The sequence below is a fragment of the Cibotium barometz genome, chromosome 24, assembly GCF_041138505.1.
Source record: "Cibotium barometz isolate CiBa-2024 chromosome 24, ASM4113850v1, whole genome shotgun sequence".
NCBI lineage: Eukaryota > Viridiplantae > Streptophyta > Polypodiopsida > Cyatheales > Cibotiaceae > Cibotium > Cibotium barometz.
Genome location: NC_141069.1, coordinates 47,007,381 through 47,034,856, shown reverse-complemented (window position 1 = coordinate 47,034,856; position 27,476 = coordinate 47,007,381). Strand labels below are relative to the sequence as shown.

The following is a 27,476-nucleotide window of genomic DNA, read 5'->3' as shown; positions in this document are numbered from 1 at the left end:
CCACTAGGGATATCTAATATACTTCGAGAGCATAAGAACTTGGCATACTCGGTTGGCATATATCTTACACCGTCTTCAAATAGAAATACCTTCTACTAAGTCCTCTAAGAATCTAGAAATCACTCACCACATAGTAACAACTAATTTAAAACTTAAACCAGCCAACTGTGTGTGAATATGCAAACAATATATGCAAAAGTGAAAAGCACATAAAGAACAAAAGATTATAATTTGAATACACTTGTTGTAGTGCTCGTTGATGTTTTGCATTTGTCTTGATGCATTGCTGATGTGCAGATTGCTTCTCTTTGCTCTTTGTAGGCATTCCATGTCTCCCCCCTTCCTAATTTTGTGTGCACGGTAGGTGGACTGTTGGAGAATGTTTGTATGCTCTTGTTTAGCTAAGATCTCTGCAAAATGTCTTATTAACAAACAAGAAAAGAAAAGAAAAGAATAAAATTTGTTATTGGTGCCAATCACCGAATATAGCCGAGGGAAAAATCCCAGTGGGAGAAAAGTGCCTTGGCTTGTTGATCTTATTGTGGAGTTGATGAGCTTACCCTTGCACTGGCGGTGGATCCGTGTCCACTTCTGCTAGAAAGATGGTATCAATCACTTCAGGATGCAAGGACAACCCTGTACAAAAGCTGGCCTCTGGAGAAGGTGGTAGAGGAAGGAGTGCTTCCTCGCTAAAATATGGCAGTGGTTCTATGGGAAGGTTAAGCAGACAATTTTGATTTTGGAATTGCTCAATATAGGTGCTCATAGTGATCCAAAATTGACATGTTGAGGCTGGGGGAAGAAGGGCTTGCAAGATAGATGGTTGCAAGTTATTTATGCATGTATCCCTCCATTGTTGTGCTTGAACCTCCTCAGGTAATCTACGTTGATTTGGTCCTCGGTCTGGTACTCTCACATCAAGAAGGTTATGGCATTGGGGTGTAATTCCCACAATTTGTTTCATTAAGCCCATGCCATATCGTCGAAAGTAAGAGCGGCATAGCCAACAAATGTGTGAAGCTTCCCCTAATACGAGTCGTGCACACTCTTGGCAATGTGGAAATGGATGATGCTGTTGATAGAATAAAGTGAGAAAGTGATGCCCACAATGAGCTGGAGGTTTAATGGGACTGACAAAATCAATACCCCATTTGGTAAAAGCACGTGTGCTTAACATAGGCCGCAATGGCATATTGTCCTTTGTGATGGGAGGTTTGGCTCTTTGACAATCGTCACAACGTTTTACATATTCTTCGGAATCCATTTGTAAGGTTGGCCACCAAAGCCCAGACCACCTAATCAACTTAGCAGTGGTATTGCCCGAAAAGTGTCCACCCCCAACACCTGCATGTGCATGAGTCAAGATTTTCAAGTAGTTAGCTTCACATACACACATGTGCAAGTTGCCATCCTTGCCCCTCCTGTAGAGTTGGCCCTCTAACAGCATATAGTTGGCCGCTTCAACTTCAATAGCATGCTTTTGATATTTAGGAATTGTTCAATTAGTATGACCATGCTGAAGATAGTCCACAATATACTTACTCCAACTTGGTGTGACATTATGAATTAGTTGTTGAATATGACATGAAGCACAGTTACGAACAAATCTTTCAGCCTCCGCATGCATGGTAGGCCACCATTGCCCATCCTGAGTTATACGTCGCACACAAGTAGTAGCTGATGCATGGATTCCACCAATACCCTCATGTGCCCATTCCAAGTTCTCCTCATATTGGACAGGGTTAGGTATAAGCCGCAACACTCCATCATTACCCTGACGATATAAACTCCCTGAGATTAACTTGAATGGTCACCATAGGTCCACATTAGGACCCGCTAGTTGTATCTGCCCACTTGTCAAAATTTCTAAGATGGGTTTAGACCACTTAGGAGCTGTCTCTACTACAAGGAAAAGTGTTGAATCTAACATATCATCATCCACACCCACAAGAGCTTCTCCAGAGGTGATTCAAGACAAATGATCTGCCCTAAGATGAGTTGTTCCTTTTTGGACTGCCACTTCAAAATCAAACTCAAGAAGGATGACAAACCACCTCACAATCCTTCCAGATGCACAAGGCTTATTCACCAAATATAGCAGTGCTTGATGGTCCACAAAAAATATAAATTTGTTTGCCAAAAGGTAATGGCGAAACTTTTTCACTGCATATATCATGGACAAACCTTCTCTTTCTGTTGTGGTATAATTCTTCTCAGCATTGTTTAACTATCGACTAGCATATGAGATTGGGAAATCCTTATTATATTCTCCCGATTGAGCCAAAATACATCCAATTGCAAAGTTTGAAGCATCAATATGGACATGAAAGATTTGGTTCCAATCTGGTGCCCGTAAGATGGGTACAGACACTAATGCTTGCTTCAACTTTTCAAAGGATTCCTCACACTCGCCAGTCCAATTAAACTTTACCAGAAGAGCATATAATGGTCTGGCTAGGACAGCGTACATGTAGATGAATTGACGATAATAGCCACAATGTCCCATGAATATTTGTACCCCTTTAGGATTGATAGGCCGAGGTAATGAGACAATGACATCAATTTTATCCATATCTATTGAAATGCCATTGCGAGAAACAATATGGCCCAAAATTTTCCCTTGTCTTACCATGAATTTGCAGTTGTCAGGATTCAAGCATATACGATAAACTTGACACTTTTGAAACACAAGTCTGAGGTGTTCTATATGATCATCTTGCTCTTGTGAGTGAACACATAAATCATCCATGAAAATCTCAAGAAATAGCCTAAGGTACTCCTTGAATACATGACTCATTAACCGGCTGAAAGGTTACAGGTGCATTTGTTACACCAAATGGCATAACACGATAGGAAAAGATGCCATCTTCAGTAGCAAAGGCTGTCTTGTGTTGATCCTTCGGATCAATTGACACTTGATTGTAACCGGAGAATCTATCCAAGAAACTATATGCCTTTTTCCCTGTAACACGTTCCAAAACATGATCCGTGATTGGAAGTGGGTAATGATCACGTATAGTAGATGCATTTACCTTCATACTCGAAGTTTTCCATTTTTCTTGGGCACCACTACAGTAGGGGGGACCCATTCAGTGTGTTCAATCTCGTAGATAAATTTTACCTCTAAGAGCTTGTCTATTTCTTCTTTTATCTTTCGTGCAAAATTCTCATTGTAAGTATAAGGACGTTGCTTGGAAGGCTTTGCATCCTCTCGCAATGGAATTGTATGCTGACATATGCTTGGATCAACTCCTTTGAGGTCTTTATAACTCCAAGCAAAAACATCGCGATACTCCTTTATTGTTTCAATTAATAACTGCTCTTAAGGACAGGTCTGTGGCAATCCACACATAGCGAGGCTCTTTTCCTTACTCAGCGATATCAATTTTTTTTGCATCTTCTGGACCATTGGACCATCATATGAAACCCGTGGCATGCTTGGCTTTTGTCGCATGGGCTGTTGAAGAACAATCTTCCGATCTTGAAGAGTGTACTGTTGTGTGAAGTTGGGGGGAACATTGAGACCTTGTTCTTGTCCACTTGAGTCATCACACTAATTGAAGACCATGCGGTTTTGAGCTCTCTTTTGCAATCTTGCATGATCTGCATCACAAGTGACTACTTGAGAATGATCTATATGTACCAAGGCATAATCCTCATCATTGTCCGGATGAGCCTTGTAGAGCTCGTAATCATAGACTCTCCACTCATTTCTCAAGAAAGGTTCATAGAATGGGTTTGCATAGATCCTCCATGAGGTACCCAATAACTTCTCATTGCTAAATTCATGAGTAGCCTCATCATCGATGTCATCCATATCATCAATGTCATCCACATGCTCACTAGCATCATAGAAATCATCCTCATCATATGTAGCATATGTATGCACACTACCATCATCCACATCAACATAGATACTATCCTCATCACTAGTAATGATGGTAGATGAGTCAGCAACACCTCCATGAGCATCTTCATCAAGATTCCTAATGTCACCAACCATGACCAACAATGTATGTGTCTCCACCATGTATGTAGTCCTCATCCTCATGTGCAAGGCCTATGTCAAATGCATCCTTGTAGGCATGTACATAATCACATGATTAATCATCCCTTGATTCAACAACAATTACATACACATCCTCAATGATCACATCTTCATGATTTCGTGACATCATATCATAACTGAAAAATGTATCAACCTGTTGGGAAAAGTATAATAAGTGATAATGCAAGCTTAATGAGAGCATGGAGTGATGAAAGAGCTATGGTGGTTCAAGATGAGCCATGATGGTCACATGAGCAATAGTGTAATTAACTAGTACTTAATCAGAGATTAAGAGGACATAATGACAGCACAATAAGGGGCATCACATAGCATATAAATTCATGTTTTTCTCATTAGGAGGACCACCATTTTATAGCCAAAGTGGACATGATGGAATGACATCATTGCTTACATCTCATCAAGAGCATCCAAGGCCATCTCCCCCCACATGGCTCCCTAGAATATAGCCTCCAGGGAATCTTCTGAAACTCGCCTACTTCAAGTGGGGTTTGACCCTTTCATTCACCTGGATTCTCTTCACATTACATGGTCCTTTTACATTTTATTGTGTGCTTTAACCTTAGACCATGACATTGATCATAAATTCCAACATATTCCAACACCCTCCCTTGATCATGGCATGGTATATTGCCCTCCCTTGATCCAAACATTACATGAAAGAAAAAGCTTAACTCATAAGGAGTATAGCTCTACAGTACATAAAAGAAATTAGCATCGCTCATAGGGAGCATAGCTTCTACATTGCAAAAAGAAAATGACATGACATGAAAATATTCCTACATGAAAACATTCCTCTCCCATACCCCATCATCATCATAGCATCATCATCATCATATCCATGGGTATCATCATCATCATTTGTTGGTCATGGAGACCCAACTCCCCATCAAGAGGGCTACATGGCCTACTGAGAGATATTGTGGGCATCATAACAACACATAACCTATATCATCGGTGGTTAGAGGTGTCCATACATAAACATTTGGGTAAGAGAGGGCATAAACATTGTTGGCTTTAGAAAGCCCATTCTGCATCTACCGCTTCATCAAAAGAGGTAGTAACATTGTTGCATGCTTGAATTGCTTCTTCGGAATCATTCGAAGTGCTTACCATATTTGCCTGGTTGGTGTAACATTTGTCAGCGAGGTGACCTGGCTTTCCACATTTGGTGCATATGCGCTTTGGCTTGTCTTTGTGGTAGCAATTCTTGGCAAGATGTCCTGTCCTTCCACAATGTGTACATTGGAGTGATTTGCCGGTTTGCTTTTGAACAAGGTATGCCTGGTTTGAAACAAGATCAATGGCTCTACCTTTCAACTTCTTCTCTTCTGCCAAGAGAACACTCTCTATGCCATCCAAAGTGGGATCCTGCATGTACTTTAAGGTCGGCATGAGTGTATCATACTCGGATGGCATTGACTTTAGGAGGATGGCTATGGCATCACTCTCCTTGACTGGTTCATTGATGGCTTCGAGCTGGGCCATCAAGCTCTTCATGGTGTTGATGTGAGATGCAAGTGTCTCATCAATCTTGTACTCTAGACTGTAAAAGTCTACTTTGAGACTGATTTTGCTGTGGAGGCCTTGAGCACCAAAAGATTTATCCAGTGAATTCCAAGCAATTTGTGAAGATGTTCCATTACCAATGTAATGTATATAACTATCTTCAACTCCAAGGGCAATGAGAGCTAATGCTTTCTCATCCTTGGTTTGCCAAGAGATTTTTCCTTCTCGTGTGGCAGGTTTAGGTATAGTACCATTGACTATGCCCCAAACTCCTTCTTTCATTAGTAAAAATCTCATTTTGACTTGCCAAGTGTGGAAGTCATGACCGTTGAATTTCTTGATGAAAGAGGATGATATGTAAGTTGACTCCATGATTGGAACTGAACAATGCAATAGATTAAAAGCTAGAATCCCCCTTCACCATATAGATGCATGAAATTACTCAAGAATTCCCCAAACCCATAAGCCTTTGCATAGTGATAATAACTGGGCCTAGACTTGGTCCTAGGTTTTCTAGTTTTGCTTTTGGGTTTCAATGATTTCTTGATATAATCTTCATTAGATGATTCAGCATCCAAATGCATGACTACAAAGAGATATTCAACTCAATATGCATATTAGAATGTCATCTCCATAGATAATTATATGATGATTAGTGGAGATGATTAATTCAAAGAGGAAAAAAACTGCCCCAAAAATAGAGTGAGCTTTGAGCAATTGAATGAGGCTCTTCCCAAATGAGAAACATAAAATGCTTTAAACCAAGTGAAAACCAAGGTATTGGCTCTTAGCTCAGCACTCAAACATGCCAAGATGTTGCTTCAATCTCTGTAAATCTGCTCTGCAACACAGCATGTACTGTCACACTGGTTCAAACAGCAGCTACAGTGGACCATTGCTCATGAAAATCAATACGTGGGAGCTTCATAGCATCAATGTTATGCTCACAAGAGGAATCAGCAAACCATTCTTTGTACAGCTCCAATTTGATGAATTTCGCAGTGCAGAGGAGGCGGGCTGTTTTTGCCGAGCAGAATTCGCTGCGTGTACTTCGTGGGAGCTCAAATGGAGCTAGGTGTAGAATGCGCCGGCTGTTAGCTCTCTTTTGAATCAAAAAGCTTGAGATTTGGTGGAGTATAGAGCTCATATGAAGCAAAAGACCAGCAGGGGTTACATTGAAGCTTTAATGGAAAGCTTGAAAAAATGAAAAACTAATCAATGTGGTTAATTACTATGCCTAGGGATAATCATGGCTCTGATACCATGTTGGGAAAAGTATAATAAGTGATAATGCAAGCTTAATGAGAGCATGGAGTGATGAAAGAGCTATGGTGGTTCAAGATGAGCCATGATGGTCACATGAGCAATAGTGTAATTAACTAGTACTTAATCAGAGATTAAGAGGACATAATGACAGCACAATAAGGGGCATCACATAGCATATAAATTCGTGTTTTTCTCATTAGGAGGGCCACCATTTTATAGCCAAAGTGGACATGATGGAATGACATCATTGCTTACATCTCATCAAGAGCATCCAAGGCCATCTCCCCCCACATGGCTCCCTAGAATATAGCCTCCAGGGAATCTTCTGAAACTCGCCTACTTCAAGTGGGGTTTGACCCTTTCATTCACCTGGATTCTCTTCACATTACATGGTCCTTTTACATTTTGTTGTGTGCTTTAACCTTAGACCATGACATTGATCATAAATTCCAACATATTCCAACACAACCAAAGAACTTATGAAGGTAATCCAAGCATTTCCATTTTCAACTTGTGTATTCCCATCATCCATGAACACATTGGTGATGTCTTATCGAGAAATAACCTGCATCAAGATCTCCTCATTTACTCTCTCCACAAATTACAGCAGATGTCTCATCCATTTCAACACCCACAATGTGCGCATAAAGACCCACATAGTTGTGCTCTATATAATGATCAAATGTGAGTGTGAATGGAAGTCCTAGTTTTTCTTTAGTAAAGCCAACCTATTTTTAAATAGAGTGTATAGTAGCTCTTCCATCCCCACTCAAAGTAAGAGGTAAACCAAGAGATGGTACCAAGAATTCACACACATTGATCGACATTTTCTTGCCTTCACTAGTAGTGGCTCTACCATAGAACTTAACACATTGCTTTCCTCCATCCATGGCTTGTGAAGAAGAAGGCATTTTACTGTTGTTATCCTTAAACTCATCATCAAAATCTTCCTCAACATGAAGTCTTGAAGCACCACCTCAATGAGTATTCCCCTTGAATCGAATATGAACATCACTCCTTGGAAATCTTTTCTTGGGTTTAGAAATGCATAACCCTTGCCTTTGGCTTCATTGGATGTGTATGGAAACATTGGATTGTGCATAGCACCATAAGTAGAATGAAAGCTTGGATGATGAACGTGTTGAGATGATCCACCCTTATCTTCATCCATGCTCTTTATGTCATCACAAATGCCCTTAAGCTCTTGCGTCATGCTATCCACAAATGTTTTCATTATGGTTTCCATCATGCTTATCATCATCATTTGTGGCATGTCATTTATCATAGCGGGCATCACTTATGCATTTGCTCCTCCCAATTAATTTGATGCATTTTTCCCATTTGTAAAATTTGGCCCAATTTGCACATGATTTGACCTATGTGTCATACTTTCATTGTTGTTGTCACCTTTTAAATTCATATCCTCTTCACCAATCACCTCTACATGATCCTCATTCACCATTTCCTTATCCTCTCTTATCTCTTGAAGACCCATGGTTGCTTAGATGGGAACCCCCTTGTCATTATGGTTGAAAATGGAAAATGGCTAGTAGAAGGCTTAAATGGTGTCAAAAATTGATGATCTAGGGATCTATGGATAGATTTTCTTACGTAGTATCCAACTATGCAGCAAGAACAATTTTTTTTTAGATAGCCATAATATTCTCTATTTTAGGGTTCGTACAACACTGCTTGTTTTTGCTGAAAATAGAAATTAGGCTATAGAGTACTTAAAACTCATCAGATTTAAAGGAAATTTGGGGTATGAGATTGTGATGATGAGTAATAACTATGACTAAGAGGCTTTGACCAAAGTCAAAGTGTAGATATACTATGTTTTGATTTTTTTGGTCAAAGTCAACCATCTAGGTTTGACCATCCAAACGACATTAGATTTGGGAGTACTATGAATTGTTCCAGATCCCTAATAATGTGCCTCCATCATATGATGTCATTGTCCCAAATAACTTGTTGTTTGACTGGGCCCAAGTTTTACCTCCAATGAAAAATGGCAAGTTGGGGATCCGAATGATGTCGGAACGGAGAGGTTGAAGGCTTCTTGGGAAGGTATAATGACTACGAGCCTATATAATCACCTAAAATCCAACCCTAATGTGATTTTATTGAATTAGGGTTTTACTACGAATCTGCAGATTTTTCTCAAGTGCTCTTTTGGTACCCATTTGCCTTCTTCTGCATGTTCCACCCTTGCTCTTCCAAACAACTTTGGCATCCAAAAGCACTTTATGTGTGTCCACAAATGCCCTCAATCCAATCCATGCATGTAATTTTTGATATTTTATAGCATGGTATCCTTTATATTAGGGACCAAATCTCAAATTTCGTAATGAACTCAATCCAACAATCAATGATCCCTTGGCATTTGGCATATAATTAAAAGCATATCCTCACTGCATCATACATTAACCAATGGCATATTTCATGTAGCCTATGTGCTAATGAAGATTAAGTGTTGATGGAGAGCTTTTCTTGTTGATGGAGAGATTTTCTTGCTAATCTCCTAGCCATGCCTTCCCACCCCCCTTAGCGAGTATTCTCAAGCCAAGGGTTGGGGCCAAGTCTTCACCACCAATACCTAATCCTCCACCATACCACTTTTCCAAGGTACTCTCATGGCAAGGAGGATTCATGAAAACACTCCCCTTGGCCTCTCCAACCGATTGCCAAGGTACCCTCACACACATTCAAGATTCTAGGAATAGAAATGTGTATACAATATGTGTGTGGGATTTGTATAGAATGCTTGAAGAGATTAGTAACCTCACTTACAAAGGTTGTTTGCATGAATTCATGTCAATATCATAACCATTTACATTTCTTAGCATGTACTCGTGATCTTCTCATGTTCAAGGCATAGTTCCATAGCTTCCAAATGATCTTGAGCAACACATCAAGTGTCCTTTGTATGCCCTTACCATGGCGTAAGAGAAGCATAGGTAATCCAACAAATCATTGCTTAATCATAGGTTGCATCAAAGCATCTGTATGATGAAGAATCTCTCAAAAACCCTTGATTGGATATACCAATTGACTCAATCTTGCTTGATATGTGTCAATCATGCAAGAGAATCTCTAATCAAGGCATTAATCATTCCATTATGCATTAATTATCTCAATCTTGCTAGATGTGGTGTGAATTCATGCAAGAGAGTCTCAAATGAGACATTCCCTACTCTAATGATAAATCCCCAAACTTATCCATGGAGAAGAATCAAGACATATTCCATAAGCTTTAGAACAACTCACCATTGTCCATAGCTTTGCAAGATTGAGGCCCTCCAAGAGAAGAAGACTCACCATTTTCTATATCTTTGCAATATTGAAGCCATCCAAGAGGAGAAGACTCACAATTGATGAAAGGAAAGCCCCCAAAACTGTTTAGAATCGTGATCAAGACTTTTAAATGCAAGCTTAAAGGTATATTAAGCCTTGCTAATGATCACTATCATCATTGTCTACACTTGGATTATTAATAAGAAACCATGACTTGTTTAATGGAAACCCTAATAGCCAAGAAATTAAAAAGTTGAAGCATTGAAGAAATTAGGGTCATGCTTAGGCATTGGAAAGGCATAACCATTCATTTTGGCACTCAAACCGTGGTGAATGAGCTCCCAATTTGATCAAAAATGGGCACGGCCCCAAACCATCCTCATGGCGGCCAAGAAAACTCCAAGATAATAGTCATTGCAACCTCTCTAATCTTTCTTAAGCCTTAATCAAGCTTAAGTAAACCTCAATATTGGCCATAAGCTCCCTCTTCAACTTGAAATATGAAAAAAAACATGTGCAACAAAATTCCCCTTCACAGCCAAAATCATGAGAAATATGGCTTCCATAGTGCTCAAACAAAAGCCCATATATGCGAGATGGTGAAGGCCACTGAAGCTAGCATGAGATTTTCCTATGTAGAAGTTCTGTATCACAACATAAAGGAACAAATTGGAAAGCTCACAAGGCCCAATACAAAGAAAAAGATTGGGCCATACCTAGATGATTTGTTTAAAGGGAAAGAGATGAGAAGGACATGGATGAGGCCACCAAGGAAAACACACTAGGGAAGATAAAAAAGCTCAAAGACCTACGGAAAGCCTCAAGACCAGGCCTCTTTGGGATAGGGAAAAAAGAGTATTTTGATATGGATAGAAAAAGGCTGACAACAAAAAGTGGAAGACTTCGAAGGAGGGGGCCAGTAGGGCGATGGAAGTACCAAGTAGCTAATAGTTGAAGGAGGGCTTGGCCAACATAGCCAAGTCATTATTGTCCCAGAGAATGGACCATTAGGCAATAGAACCGGCTACCTCCACCACCAACCTATAATCTAGAGAGGAAACCTCCATAGCGAGGACTCACTACGCCCATGTCTACACAAACATTTTAAGCATGTGCAAGTTTTCTGACACTATTGAGATAGAATGGGTGAGGGAGCACTACATTACCTTTAATGATGCATGAATGATGGGCTAAAGGAAATGATAAAACTACAATCCATCATCAAGGAGAAGGATGCTGCCCTCCTACAGAAGGTGATGAGCTAGCAGGAACCTATGAAAGAGGAGTAATTTAGGAGAGGGGTGGAAGTAGGCCAACTCGATGAAATGCAAAGGTAGATCAAGGAGATCCAATAGGCCAAATGAAGAAGGAGATGGAGGAAATGAAGGAGAAGATAGCTAGGAACAACCAAGAAACTATGCAGAGGCAAGAGGAGCTAGATAAGGCCATAGAAAAGGAAGCCAGGATGGAAAGACACGTCACCCTAGTCCATGACGAACACATCAAAATTGTAAGAGATATCTAGGACAACACTGATAAATATAAAATGGAGCTAGTGAAGCCAAAAGCAAGATTGGAAGTTCTGGATGCAAAGGAATTCCTAAATGTTTACGAGCTAGATGCAGAAAAGATTTAGAAATGGGTCATGCAATGGATGACCTTCAGGAGGTGTGGGGAGCTTATTTGAAAAATCTAACAGTAGTAATGAAAGTACGCACACCTTCTACAAACAGTAATCTCCCCACCATTCAAGAGATGGAAATCTGGACAGATAGCAGCAGAGGAGGCACCAACAAAGATAAGAGCTGCCCGGCAAAAATGAGCAACTATCGATAGGAAATAGAAACCTAGAAAAAGAGGTTCCCTATATTGAAAGGATAAGGGAAAAGGATGAATGTTCAACCAAAAGGGAATGGGAAAAAGATTGTTTTATGGACTGGATTAATAATGGATCCCAACATGCATGGGTAGCCAGAAAGAAACTAGAAGAGAAAGCTAATGATGAGGCTTCTCTTAGTTTATGGATAGGAGGCACTTATCGAAAGAATCCAAAGAAAAAAAAAACAAGATGGCAAGACCATCAAGGCCTTGAAAAAGGACATGGAAGCAGCTACACCCATAGGGGTGACCATAGGCAAAGACACTAAGATGAGCTTAAATGAGCTAAATGTCACTTTAACAACAACTAATGCTGACATCAAGAAAAAGGTAGATCAAATGGAGGCCATGAAGAAAGCCCATCTCTAGGAAGTGCAGTCCAAGGAAAATATGCTCCAAGACTTCCAAAGCTAGGCCAAAAGAGAAAAGAGGGCAAGGGAGGACATGCAATGAAAGCCGCAAGAAGAAATGGGCCAGAATTGCCTAAGTGCCACCTTGAGATGCATGCAAAATCTGGTATAGAGGTCACAACAAGTAGGTTCCCCGAGGCCTTCTAACTGGAATGACATTGCAAAATTCATGAAGCAGTTAGAAGTGCCTATGGTGGTAGGTCAGGACCAAAGTTGCTCCAAGGTAGCAGTGGCTGGACAACGAATCGCCTCCAGAGTTGTGCGAGGAAGTAGTGGGCTCTTATGACTTGTGGATCCGATTGAGTAGGCAACAAATCACTTGGAGAGCAACATTGCTAGTGCCTCTCTCACCAATGGAGTCACCTAGAAAACAAATAAAAGGGGGTGCCAAAATCAAAATCATCAGGAATACCACCCTTTGGGTGGATGTGGATTCAAGGCAGGAGAAGAGGGCCATGAGAGATAGAATAGACCATCTTTGTAGATGACACCATCACTCCAGAGTAGACAGAGCCCCATTCTTTTGCGATGGCTGGCATGGCAGTAGAGACACGATGAAAAGGGCTAAAGTAAAGTACCCGAAGGTGCGCCCCATAGAGGTGCAATTTAGATGGGACATGCTTGGATGAAAGGATAGGACTAGGACATGCTTGGGTGAGAATCAAGAAAAGAGCCTATGAGCCGAGGTATGCCCATACCACCCAATAAAGTTTGGGAATTGCAAAATAGAGGCTAAACAAGAAGAAGGTTGATGGAACGAGCCATAATCGTCTGGACGACATGGTCTGGAGTTAGAGGAAATCTGGATCCCAAACATGTTTTTAGAGCAACAACAACTCTTAGATTTGCTCCTGATGAAACATCCACCGCATGATCGCTAGGTTTTAGCAGGGCCAACCAGCTCATTTGGACACCACCCAGACTATCTCATTGTGTAACAAACAATTATGGTTTGAGATTTCTTGCTTTGTAACAACCTTGTAATGGTTTCTTGGGAACGGCTAGTGCCTAGATGGATGTAAGCAACAAAGGGGTGATTATTTCAATATGTGTGATTAGAGGATAAGGAACTGACGGGATAGTTGAGTGAAGGCTTCATGAGCTGAGATTTTGCCAATGTATTGTATTGTACTATTGGGAGTTCAATGTAATACTAAAGAACGTAACATGGGTTGGTTTCTAACTTGTCTCTATTCTGATCTACATAGCTCTATCTATTTTGTATCCATTCCATGTTAAGTGCATTCCTTTCTAGACATAAACTCTTATCCGAAATCACGACAGACCTAGGAATCACAATTAACTCCCCAAGTTTAGGCAAATAAGTAGCTCAACATGCCTACGTTGGGCACAGTTACAGTAGTCACCTCTCTTGTAGAGCCAACTACGTGGTCCAGAACCATGTAAGTGTCAGGTCTAGAGCAGACACCGACACTTCTTGATCTACTAATATCTTGAGGTGAATCCTCTCAATGGTTGGAGGTTTTTCTCCATCCAAAATTTTACTCTACCACTTGGGGAATGGCTTATATTTTTGTGGCACATAATTCTCTTATTCTTTATCTTCAAAACCCATATCCACAAGAAATGGGCCAGGTTGCACTCCTTCATCAAAATAGCACAATTATTAGGCTCTACAACACTATTTTGTTAAGTATAGTGAGCTACCACTTTATGCCTCTTGCTTTGTAGAAATCCAAGAATTCATTAGACGTGAGTTGTCCTCCTCGATCTATTGTAAGCTACTCTAATTATATTCTTGTCTCAATTTTAACCAATCTAACCCATTCCTTAAATATCGAAAAGCTTAAGAAAATACACCCAAATCTTCCTATTGTAATCATCTATCAAAGTGAAAAATAAGGAAGAACTTCCAAGTGTAATTGTACTCAAAGATTAGAGTGTACAAGCTCGAGAGGATCCTTGTCCCTAAAACTGACCTCTTGTGGAAAGGGTTTCTGATACTACTTACCCATCATGCAAGCTTCACATACATTTAGGCTATCAAAACTTGCTGGCAAATAATCAACTAGCTTAACTTTTTGTATCTCTAAAAGATTCTACATATCAAGATGCCCATATCTTGCATTACAAAGTCTCTCACAAAAGAGTATATATCAAAATGCCCATATCCTCGGGGGGTGCACTTCTAAAAAATCATATGTATCACGTGTGTTCAAGGGGCATTTAAAAAACCCCTTAACTAAAATTTTCCCCCCAATAAAACCACCTAAAATAAGAGACAAGAATAACAACATGAAAATTAATCTCATACATGTGGAAGAGACCACTCTATGATGTAGGGGGAACGTGAGAGGCCGAGGTGGTGGGCAAAGAAATCAAAATGCAAATAGCAGGGAGTGCTATTACTATGGCAAACTAGAGCACATTGCAAAAAACTACAATACAAAGTAGAATGATTTCAAAAGTGGAAAGATGCAATAAAGAAACTATTCATCAACAAGTAAACAAGGCGATGACAGAAGTAAAGAGCTCTCCGTGATGCCACACATGCTTAACTCCACAATAGGAGATGTGTCAAGTTTGTGTGGTATTTGGTATGTGGATTTTGGTGCCTCTAACCACATGAGCAGTCATGTGGTGAGTGGTTTAGAGATATATAGAAAATAGAAAAACCAAGGTATGTGCACCCCATTGGGAAATGTTAGTAAAGTGTCATTATCTATGCAGTATGGAAAAATGAAGTACATGGTAGATTTACTTCATGTTATTATGAAAGATATGGGTTATTTTGGATAGATATTTAAGAGGGTCTATAAGTGAGATTCAATCCTCATCAAGAGAGCCTCAAGTATGCTTTGTGGAAGATTTTAAAAATTAGTGTTGCTTGGTTACAACAAATGGTAACAAAAATGGTAGGATGTTTACTTTAGATGTTAACATGCATGAGTGAAAACAATCGTGTTTATGCATGGGATATGTTTCATTACAAATATTAACGTATAGCACATGCACATTGTTCATGTGTATATATAATGATGGGTTGAAAGCTATACACGCTCGAAATATTATTGTAGGTTTTTCAAAGTTTAAGGTTTATGGTATGCATAGAGAGCATGTGAAGCATGCCAACTTGTTAAGTACACCAAACATGCTTTCCTACAAAAGTACATCAACAAGTGCAAGGCCATTGATGTTATACATTTTGATTTATAGGAACCAACCAATAGTGTAAAAACTAGACGTCAAAAGTACTATGTTACATTCATTGATGACCACACTAGGAAAGGGTGGGTTTACTTCATGAAGGAGAAAAGTGAGGTGTTTGCTCACTTTCAAAGATTTAGAGCCTTGAAGTTAGTTGAGAAGGAAAAAGATATGCAAATCAAATGCTTAAGATCAAATGGGAGGGGACTATATTTCTCCATAAGTTCAATGATTTAGATTAAGGGCGTAGAGAATCAAGAGCTAATTCACATGAAAGTACATTTTTCAACAAAATGGTGTTACAGAAACCAAAAAAAAGGAATATTATAGAAGTTGCTTGTGCCTTCATGTATGAAAAGAACATGCTAGATTATTTTTTGGTTGAAGAAACATCAAGTGTTGTTTACATTATGAACTTGTAACTCTACAATAGTGGCTTTTATTTCCACCATGGAACAAGCACAAATACATCATGAGAAGCTGGGCTAGGGGAGAGGAATAAGAGTAAAAGATAGTGATTAGAGATATTGTTTTGATGATAGATTTTGTATCATATATTTATCTTTAATACCAGTTTGATAGAAGAAGCAAACATCATATTATCATTTTTAAGAGTTAGAATAAATATTTTAGCTTAATGAGCTCTGATCCAATAGTAGTTTTCATTTAATTCTACATATGTAGGGGGTTCATTGAAAAAACTTGAATACAACGAAAGATTTGAGGTATATTTCCACTAGAATGGCCTATTCTCCCAAAAATATATTTAAAGAGCATGGACTACTTGGTCCCTACCTAATTGTCTACCCCAATTTGTTTTGAATCTTTTATTTAAAAGTAAAAAGAAAAATATCAATAAAATGTTTTAATACCCTTCATAACATTTTTTACAAGAATATTTAAATGGTTTCATGAAGATGATAGTATCGGTATACAGAAACAACTTGTCACAATTTGTATTCTCACCCTAACAAGGAAGATTTTAAAAATTAATTTATTCACAACACTAGAAACTTAAGTTTGTGTCTTTTAACCAAAATATTAATCATTACTATTGTAATTTTCTAACATTTCACATTTTTGACTATTATATATATATATATATAACTTGATAATTTATCTTATTTATTTATAATGCCAAAAGGAAGAAAAGAAAATTTTACTTTATAAAACAACCCTAAATTAAGTGTAATTTCAATTCAATTACTATCAGAATATTTATAATCATCGTAGAAGAGATCTTAATAGTTTCCCTTTTTTTAGTAATCATTCAAGTGATCAATTACCTACATAATACATTATGAAGCTAAAACAAGGTACTTGAATTTATATCTAAAGAAATAATTTTGTGTAGTTCAATGTGTATGATACATGTTTTTTATGATGCAGGTTGCCATTCTCTCTCGACTTCACCATAAAAATCTTGTGTCTCTTATTGGTTATTGCACAGAGAACACATACATGCTTATTTATGAGTATATTTCAAAAGGAAATCTTCGAGATCTTCTTTATGGCATGTATTATTTTTTAAGAAAAGTGCTTAAATCAATATTTTTACATTAATTCTACTAAAAGAATAAAAAGTTTAATGATTTATGGATGGGGTTTTTAAGACCCTAATAATAAACTACATTTTGTAGGTGAAGTTGAATCTACAGACAAACCTTTACCTTGGAGAATAAGATTACAAATTGCTCTTGATGCAGCTCAAGGTATGTTTACTTGTGATAGATGAATTATTTCTATGGGAATACAATAAGAAGATTAACATTTCTAAAACATGTGATTCTAAAAATTAAATATTATATGTCTATAATGATATAAAGGTAGGTAAGTTGTTTTACAAAAGCATTATTTTGATAGGAAGAAAGGAGAAATTCATGAGCTATTCTTTACTGATTATTCTTTAATGATTTCTAGTAATCCTTTTTTAGAGTGAAAACATTTTAGAGAGGGATTTGTCTTTCTTCAAATAAAATATGTCCATTTCACCTAGCTTAATAAGCACAACATTTTATGGGTGAAAAATATATAATTTGAGTGAGCAATGATTGAGTGATTGGGTGTCTGTGTGTGTGTGTGTGTGTGTGTGTGTGTGTGTGTGTACATGCATGCAAATTCATGTGTATATACGCATGTGTTTATACATGTGTGTGTGTATGTGTTTGCATGTGTTTGTGTGTTTATCTATGTATGTGTGTGCATGTACATGTACATGTGAGTTTATCTATGTATGGGTGTGCATGTGCATGTGTGTGTGTGCATGTACATATACATGTATGTGCATATGTGCATGTGCATGCATGCATGTTGCGCATGTGTGTGCATATGTGCATGTGCATGCATGCATGTTGCGCATGTGTGTGTCCACGGGTGTAAGAGATATATATATATATATATATATATCTTATTTTTTTAGTGTTAGGTCCACTAAACATACATTTCACAAATTAACGTAGTCCCTCTTTGATTTTTTTGAACAAGCCTATAAGTGATTTATGAATGTTTATATTTACTAAAATTTAGTATTTTTACCTTTTTTAAAAGTATTATATTTAATGGAATGTAAGAGAAAACAAACAAAATATATTGTTTCTTTCTTTTTAAATAGTATTATTCTTTATCTAATGGAGAATAAGAGTTTAGAACCAAGTGTAGGTAGAAGTGTGGGTAGAATATATAGTCTACTTCTAGTTTATACATGACATGAAAGGGTACATAAGGTGATAAAAGAGTAATTTGACCATAAATTTTTATGAAACATCACATAATATAAATGAGTGGTTACTTATCATTCTAAAATAATCTAGGCTTATGTAGTTAAATTTTTTTTTAATTAAAATTGAAATTACTTTAAATATCTCATCTTTCATCATATTGACGACATGCTGATGAGTCTCGTTTGGAGACTCTCATTAACTATAACCATACAATCCATTATTACTTGATGAAAGGAAGATCAATTCTAAAAGTTGTGTTGATGAAGCAGATTGTCAACCAAATGAACCATAGGAACCAAACTTTGATCATGTGCAAGATAGTTTGTAAATCTTTTGCAGCCATCTAAATGTACTAAGTGTGAAAGAAAATCTTGTTAGCTTGTAACCAAAATCATATCACAATATTTTAATCAATTGACACCATCATTCTTTGAAACAAGGGAAAGAAAAAAATGCATGCTTGTATGTCTCTACTGCTATTTTACATCTGTTACATTTCCCATCTATGATTCCTTTCTACTAAAGCATGGGAAAGAAAAAGATGCATGCTTGTATGTCTCTACTGCTATTTTACATCTGTTACATTTCCCATCTACTTCCCTTTCTACTAAAGGGAAGTAGTTAAGGGCAAAGCTACAATCAGTAATCTCCATAAGAAAACCTTAAATTTAAGCCCAACTAGTAATGACCAGATCTTAAGTAACTATTTACCCCACCATACATTGGATTTTTGCATATGCCATGCTCCATTACATCTAGCATCCACAAACCTCCACGTGGCTAGCGGGGGGGGGGGGTCACTCATAAATATGTAAACGTAGCACATGAGTTCAACATAAGGGGTTTTTATACTCTCTTTTTTACACAATTTCTACATACACAAGGGTACCATTGAAAGGGGGTATTGACAGATTGAATAGACAAAGGGTTTGATTTATTAATGAAAATATCACAAATAAAGGGTTTTATAATAGGCCTTGAATGCAAGTGATACAGAAGGTTTACATATAGTGAACCCCCCAAGCCACAAACACTTGACTTTTTAAGAGAATATAAAACTGCTTTGTGGAAGCAATCCATGAGTTAACATTAGAATCAGGCAAGGACCATTCGAGGTACCTATAATTTGAAGACCATTATGCAAAGTAGATGCCATGCATTTTTTTAAGCCATGCCTAACCTGAGATTTCTTCCAACTTTAGAGAAGAAAACAAAACTCCCCTTAGAATATATCATTTTTTCTATAGTATTCACACCTTTCTTATGCAAATATTTACTATTATGCTTCTTAAAGATCAGAGCATGAGGCTTTTTAAAATTGAAACTCCAAAATACATTTTCACCAGTAAATGAATTCCCAGTATATTTGATTCTACCATTCCAAATTAGTTTAGCACAGGAAACATTCCATGATTTAACCAACATTCGAGCAATATTCTAACCCATTTTAAGAGAAGAACTAGAGAAAAGTTTAGTCTAATAATCAAAAGACCACACATCGTGAAAATAAACTTGTGAATATTGTACCAGAGCCCATAAACAATAACACCAAAGTGTAGAGGTGTCAAACATTTTATACATGAAAGTGGCTCTCCTAGACAACATATGCATGTGAATATCTGAAATACCAAGACCACCCTAGTATTTGGGTTGGGTTATTTCAATCAAATTAAAGCAAGAGGCTCACTACCTAAACTACCTAGGACAAATTGCAACAGAATAGAACTTCTTAATATAACTTTCTTTCCACTCCAATAGCGGTAGGAAATACAACGCATAAGGAATGAGAATAGCCTGAACTATTCTAAGCATGGCATGTAAAGGCCACTCATTAGATTTTCAATAATAGATCTTTACCCTAAGTTTTTACATGATCCAATCAACGAAGTAAGCATTAGATACCGCGTCCCAAGGGAGTACCCCAAATACCTGAAGATGTGGCCTTTGGGTAACTTTTTAGCTGCCCAAATAAAGTTTTCAAAATGTACTGTAGCTATTAAGTCAATTAAAATTGGTTTATTAATATTTAAATACAATCTTGCAGCCAAGGAGTAAAAGTGTAAAGTATGCATGCATTTATTAATGTTACTATTCATGGCCTTTAGGAACATGAATGTATCATCAATAAACCCAAGTCCCATGATTTACCTATTTTTGACTTGCAGGCCAACTAATTCCCCTTTATCATCTTGAGCTTCTAAGAAACCAAAAAGAGGATGGGTTTCTATGGCAAACAACAAATTATTCATTTCACATCCTTTTCTCACTGATCTGTTGATCTAAATAACATCAGTGAATCTCCCCTTTATCCCCACAAAAAAACAAGTATTCTCGGCCATCTAGATGGAAAACCACAGAAGACATTTTAGGCCTAAAACTCATTTACTATAAGAGATTTTATGAAATTCCAATCCATAATATTAAAATCGTTTGCAAAGTTAGGTTGCAGCATGATTATCTCTTGTTTAGATGATTGAGCATGTTCAATACCCAATTTCATAGTTAATATGTTATCCATAATTGATCTACCTCCCACAAAGCCCAACTAGGTTTGGTGAATATATTTCCTCAATAGTGGGATCATTCTGATGGCTAATTTTTTTTCAAGATTTTATACATTATGCCAAGTATAGTTATGGGCCTCCAATGGTTAAAAAAGATGAACAAAATAGTTGTTTTGGCAGTTCTTTTCTGACCCCTTGCTCTAGGTTGGGATCCATTCATTATGTATCCATATATCATTTATCAAGCCAATGACCATAGGTTTTAATATATCCTAGAATTATAGCATAAACTCATTAGATAAGCCATCCATACAAGGGTTTTTTCATTTTGTGGATGTTGTAGTGCATATACCAAATTTCATTTTCCTCAAAAGGTGCAATAGTTTATGTGCATCAATACAAGTCTCCCCCACTTCCTGAAGCAAGGTATCTATGTTTGCAATTGTTTTAACTTGTGAGGTACCCAAAGGGGAATTTAGTATTCTCTCAAAGTCTATTTAGCAAGGATTATCCTTTGCAATCTCAGGCCCAGTGGGGTGAGACAAGATCCATCATCTAAAACAATATTGGTAATTGCATCCCTGGATCTCTTTCATTCAAGCTTTGAAAAGAAACCTTTAGGCATCCCAGGAGTGTCTTTCAAAGAAAACCAAGGTATCAAATAATATCTAGATATTGTGTGTGGTCACATAAGCAGTGATATCGGAAGGAGAACCTTTGTAGTTATAAAAGTAACATGTACTTCATCACTGAAAATCAATCAAGCAACTGTCACATCAGACATTGTGGAAGGAAGCACATAGTTGCGAGAAGCATTGGTGAGAATGTTGTTGCAGAGAAGAGATGAGAGAGACGAGGAGTTTTTGTGAAGCAGCTCTGTGATAGTTTTCTATTGAATATTGTTTTGTTTTGCCGATAGGTAGTGGGGTTTGTTTGAGGAAGTTTGGGTCTACCCAAAGCAGAGGTTGCTAAGGTGATAGCGGATCTTGTAGGAGGTTGGTTCCCTAGGACCTCTGGGAATACCATCTCTATTAAACTTGGACCAGCTAAAATCTTTGCTCAAAAGTTCTTTGTGGTGTTTGTTAGTGGAAGCCTGTAGGATGTAGTTGTAATTCCTTTTGTGGTTACTAGTTTCTTATGGAGTTGAAGATAAAAATTTGAAAGGGTTTGTATTGGGGATAATCGTGTGGAGGTCCCTTGGTTTAATGGTGTTCTCTCTTTTCTGTTTAATCCCCAGATCTCAAGGTTGTTGAGATTAGCCCAGTTTTATATATACACAGAAGGTTTGATTATGTTGGATTTATGAATTCTTATACTTTAGTTTAAGATGTGTTTTTTTGATGGAGTTTGTTGAAAAGAACCAATTGTGAGTGAAGAGTTGAACTGTGTTTAATTAAGTTTGTGTCATATAGCTATGTTCTTGGAGTCAACAAGGTGTGATATGGTATTTGAGTCAAGAGGGTCTAATAGTGTTAGGAGTTGATCAGCTGGAGTCAACTATTTTTTTGGATTATTTAAATGATGTTGTTGAAGTATTGATCTAGTATTGCCCGTGAAACTAGTCTAGGCTAACAATTAGAGACATTTTGAAGGTTGACTAGATAGGTTCAGCACTCTATAGTGGTCGAGATCAACTTGGTAATGTGTTAGGTAGGAAAAGTGTCAGCTAGGATTAGTTTAGCATCATTAGGAGTCAGTTGAGGGTATACAAAGGTAGATTTGGTTCTTTTTAGGTTAAGGAGAGAGTTTTAGGTTTTGATCTAACTATCAAAATTTTTGTCAGTCTCAGTAGTCAATCGGATTAAGTTAAGGGTTGAAGGTATCCCAGGGTCAACACAGGTGGAGCTAATAGGTCTTCTACGGTTCTGAAGCAAGTTCTTGAACATAGATGATACTGGAGGAACTTTGGGAAGCCTAGAAGACACATTTATGACAGGAGTCAACAACAACTACCTAATTCAATATTTAGCCAGAAGTAGATCAATTTGTGTCAACTGGGAGTGTTTGTGGTCAACTAAGGTCAGCTTAAGACTTACGAGCGAATACCAAGGCCATTAGAGATCAGGACGGACCTGGGAGGATGGCTGGAAGAGTCAATTGTGCATATTTAAGAGTTTGGAGTGTGCTCAAGTATCTGCCTATGCTAGCTGAAGATTAAGGGACATCAACTGAGTTGACTGGTGCTTTCACTTAGTGTTTGTGCTAGTGTTGTGGTGCTAGTGGTTGTCCCCTCCTCATGGTGGTGTGTTTGGATGGGCTATAGAGGCAAGGATCCTCAACACATCATTGTTTTGGTGCCCCAACTAAGGAGGGCTTGGAAGCACCCTTTAGTTTATTTGCAGGTCTGAAAGTTTTTAGTAGGGCAACTGGCTACCATGATGACATATTCGATGTTCCATGGACATGATGGAGAAGATCCAAAGGAGTTTTTGGCGAGGATGTAATTGGCATCCTTTGCCTTTTGGAAGGATACATAAGAGGATAAGTTGACATTGATGTCTATGTTGTTGAAGGGAGATGCCAGAAGGTGGTTGCAGACATGGAGAGCCCAACTAAATCAAGGTGAGGGATATGAAGATATCAGAGTGGCTTTCGTGCAGCATTATAAGCAGGGTGAATCCCCATATGCTCTATGGCAAGAAATTCAAAAGTTAAAGAATAACCTGTTTGATGTTTTCTCAAGATGTGTTTGATATATTTGTGGACCATTTTGAAGACATATGGGGAAGATGGGACACTTCTTTGGGAACTAAGCACCCATTCCTCTTAAGAAGGACATGTTTATCCAATCCCTTCATGCAGACCTGAAGGAGAAAGTGGAGTTAAAGAGACTTGGAACATGTGAAGAAGCCTTGAGAATTGCCAGAGAGAAGGAATGGAAGCTACAAAGAATAGCTCACAAGCAAAGGGAAGTACAGGCTGAAGGAAGGCCAGCTATACATGGGGAGAGAATAGCAGAAGGAGATGCTCCAATTAGTCGGAGTGGTTTCTGATCAGCGTATGCAGGGTATTAATCATTTGACTCAACTGACAGAGAATTTAAAGTAAAATCTATTGCAAGGAGGAATAAATGCCCCTAGGGTAGCAGATAGATATGGTATGAGATGCAAGGGAAGCAGGGGACCAACATGATTGTTCAATGTTTTAACTTTCTGGAGAGGCTAAAGAAATGCCAGCTATGCCTGGGGAGAGAAGAGCAAAAGGAGCATCTCCAGTAGTCCCAATGGTTTTCGATCAGCTCATGTAAGGTATTAATCATCTAACTCAGCAGATGGAGAATTTAAACTTAAATCTATTGCAAGGAGTACGAAATCCCCATGGGGTAGGAGATAGAGATGGTATGAGAGGCAGGGGAAGAGGGGGACCCAACATAAATGTTGAGTGTTTTAACTATATTATGGACAGGGAGGATGATATATCTCCTTGGTGCCCTTACCCGACGAGGATGGGAGGTGATGTTTAATTTCAAATGAAATCTATTGCAAAGAGGAAGAAATACCCCTAGGGTAGGAGATAGAGATGGTATGAGAGGCAGGGAAAGAGTGGGACCCAACATGAATGTTTAGTGTTTTAACTTTATGGAGAGGGATCATATAACTCCTCGGTGCCCTTACCTAAGGATGATGGGAGGTGATGTTTATCCTTTGCTGCCTAGGAGGGAAGAAAGGAAGGGTGCCAAAAGGGAAGAGGAGATGTCAAATCATCGGTTCCATAGGTTTAGCAGCACCAACCCAATAAATGGAACTACACAAGGAGAAGTAAATTTAGAAGTAGACATTTTAGCCAATAAAATCACTCGAGGGACATAGGTAGAGAATGATCTAAGGCCATCCAGGAGAAAGAAGAGGAAAGAAAAGTGGAAGATCAGTCCAAGGAAGGTAGGAAGAAGACCAGGTCCACAAGACACATTGGCATGCATGATTTTCCTTTGGGTGTCCATGAGGAAGAGTATGATTTGCTGAAACACCTTCAACAGAAGGGACATAGTCTAACTTGGCCGCAACTTTTTCAATTGTTCCCCAAACTTATGAGGACATTGAGTAAGTTGGTCACCACAAGATGCCCCAAGAAAGAGAAGAAGGGAGGTCAAATCAATGTAGTGCAGGTGAAGGGAGATAAAGATTATTTGCTAGTTACGGATACCTAGGTAAACAAGCACACAGTCCCCAAAGTACATATTGATGGTGGTGTGGAGGTATGTGTAATGACCCAGCAGACAATGGAAGACTAAAGGTTGAAGCCCTAGTTGAATTTAGACTTGGAATGACAAATACTACAAAATTCAAATGTTTGGGAATTGTAAAGAAGCTGCATGTAAATATTTTGGAACTGGAAGCAGAATTAGATGTACATGTGATGCCAACAAAGTCTGAAGCATACCCATTAATTCTCAAGAGGCCATTGGCTGATTGCCACCATGAGGGCAAGACAAGACTAATGGAGAGGACATCTAATTTGGGGCTAGACTAGCCTGTGAGAAGACAAGTCAGATATGATATGGCTAAAGAAAGGGAGTTGATTTTGAAGACTAGTACATTAAAAGAAGAAGATGAGAAAACCAACTAGACAGGATTCAAAAATAGAGGAGGTCAGCTTAGATAATGATGAAGAGAAAGAGGTCCAGCTGGCTAGAGCTTGATTCTAACCTTATTTGTATGTATGTATAGCTATGTGCAGAGGAAGGGAAGGAGCTGAAGTACAGCCAGGTGGGGAAGAAGTTTTAGAAAAAATGCTAGCTAACGATCTAAATGAGACTGAGATAAAGGAGTATATAGGTATGTTGCACAAATTTCCAGACCTGTTCATCTTCTCTTATACATAGGTTAGGGGAGTGTCTACACTGCAACATCAAATCCAAATGAATCTAGAGGCTAAGCAGAAGTTGAGAAGATTGGGAATTGTACAGCAGTGGGTGTTGAGAGAGGAGGTGGATAAACTCTTGAAAGTAGGGTTTATATTCCCAACTGATAATTTTGAATGCGCTTCTCCAGTAGTAATCACCACAAAGAATAATGGTAAACGGAGGGTATGTGTTGATTTTAAGCCTTCTAATGTTGTAACTAAAAGAGATCATTACCCACTGCCTTTCTTCCAAGATGAGATTTTGGATAGTGTGGAAGGAAATGAATGATATAGTGTATGTGATGGATATTTAGGATACTTTGAGATCTCAATTCTTCTATGAGACCAGAGAAAAACCACCTTTATTACCCCATGGGGGTGTTTTGCTTACAAGGTTATACCCTTTAGGCTAACAAATTCCCCTCAAACCTTTCAAAGGTTTATGAATCTGCTGTTTGAGCCCTATATGGGGTCCTTCATCAAAGTGTTTATTAATAATTTTTGTTTACAGTGGCAGATGGATCCATTGTGAGAAGGTGAGGTTGGCTTTGAAGAGACTTGATGATTTGGGTGGTCAGCTTAATCTAGATAAATGTCATTTGGCTCAAGCCAAAGTGACCCTTCTTGGTCATGTGGTTTCTGAAAATGGGATTGAAGCAGATCTTGAAAAGATGAAAGCTTTGTTTTTATTAGAGGCTCCTCAAGATGTGAAGTAGTTTGTTGACTTTTACTCATAAGGTAAGATATCTTGCTAGGTTCATATTTCTCTTGTTCCAAGATTTATATCCATTACAGAAACTATCCCAATGCCCTCCTAACTGGAGCAGAGACTTTTTTGTGAACCCTAGTGTGTGTGAGGATGTTGTGGGTGCACTGTTGTTGTAGTAGAGGAAAGAACATTCTTATATGAGGCCTATGTATTTTGTTAGCAGAACTAAGATACAAGGAGAGAGGACATATTATGAGGATGTTGTGGGTGCACTGTTGTTGTAGTAGAGGAAAGAACATTCTTATATGAGCCCATGTATTTTGTTAGCAGAACTAAGATACAAGGAGAGAGGACATATTATGAGGTGGAGAAGGTGATGGTGGATGTCGTATCTTCTCTGAGGAAATTTAGGTCCTACCTACTCCCAAAACCATTTACCATCCTGACCCATTAATCTCTACTTCCTCATTTGATCCAATCTAACATTCCTTCCAAGAGATTGTGACATACCCATATTCTGTTTCATGATCTATGCACAAAGTTTCTCAAAAATTTCAATAAAATCACATCATACCTCAAAAAACGAAGAGATTTTTAATAAACCATAATCATTGAGAATCCAAAGTAACATAATAATTACCAATACAAAATCTCAAAATCAGACAGAGAATCACCAACACAAAAGATCTAGCCAATAGGGCTTTTCTTTGACACCCGTTATCACTACTGCAGGACCTATGAGCCCTATCATAAACAAGGCAGAAAGGTTTTACAATATGAGTTAAGGAAGAGTATTGTATCATATAGAGGTTTTGAAAAGTGGGGATTGGATGCAATTGGTCCTATGCCCACTACTGCTAGGGGAAAGGCCTACCTATTGAGTGGAGTAGACTATCTGACCAGATGTGGGCTGAAGCTAGATGTGTGAAGCATATAATTGCTAAAGAAGTGGCCAAATTTTTATTTGAAGACATAAGTGCCATATTTGGCATGCCTTTGGAGCTGGTAATAGATCAAGGGCCTGAATTCAGAGGAGAGGTCGTACAAGAGCTCGTGCAGAAATTATGTATTGCACATAGGTACTCTACTCCTTACTATCCACACAGTGAA

The 27,476-nt window shown here is 38.3% G+C and overlaps 1 protein-coding gene across 3 annotated transcripts in view; it reads left to right on the top strand.

Moving 5' to 3' along the window:
* Positions 1-27,476, top strand: part of LOC147625382 (putative LRR receptor-like serine/threonine-protein kinase At1g67720) — a 136,038-nt gene that overhangs the window by 99,350 nt on the left and 9,212 nt on the right. For all 3 annotated transcript variants that reach the window (XM_086818715.1, XM_086818716.1, XM_086818714.1), the window contains 2 exons: positions 16,981-17,104; positions 17,232-17,303. In XM_086818715.1, the coding sequence (XP_086674841.1) occupies positions 16,981-17,104; positions 17,232-17,303 (196 nt within the window). The remainder of the gene's footprint in view (positions 1-16,980; positions 17,105-17,231; positions 17,304-27,476) is intronic.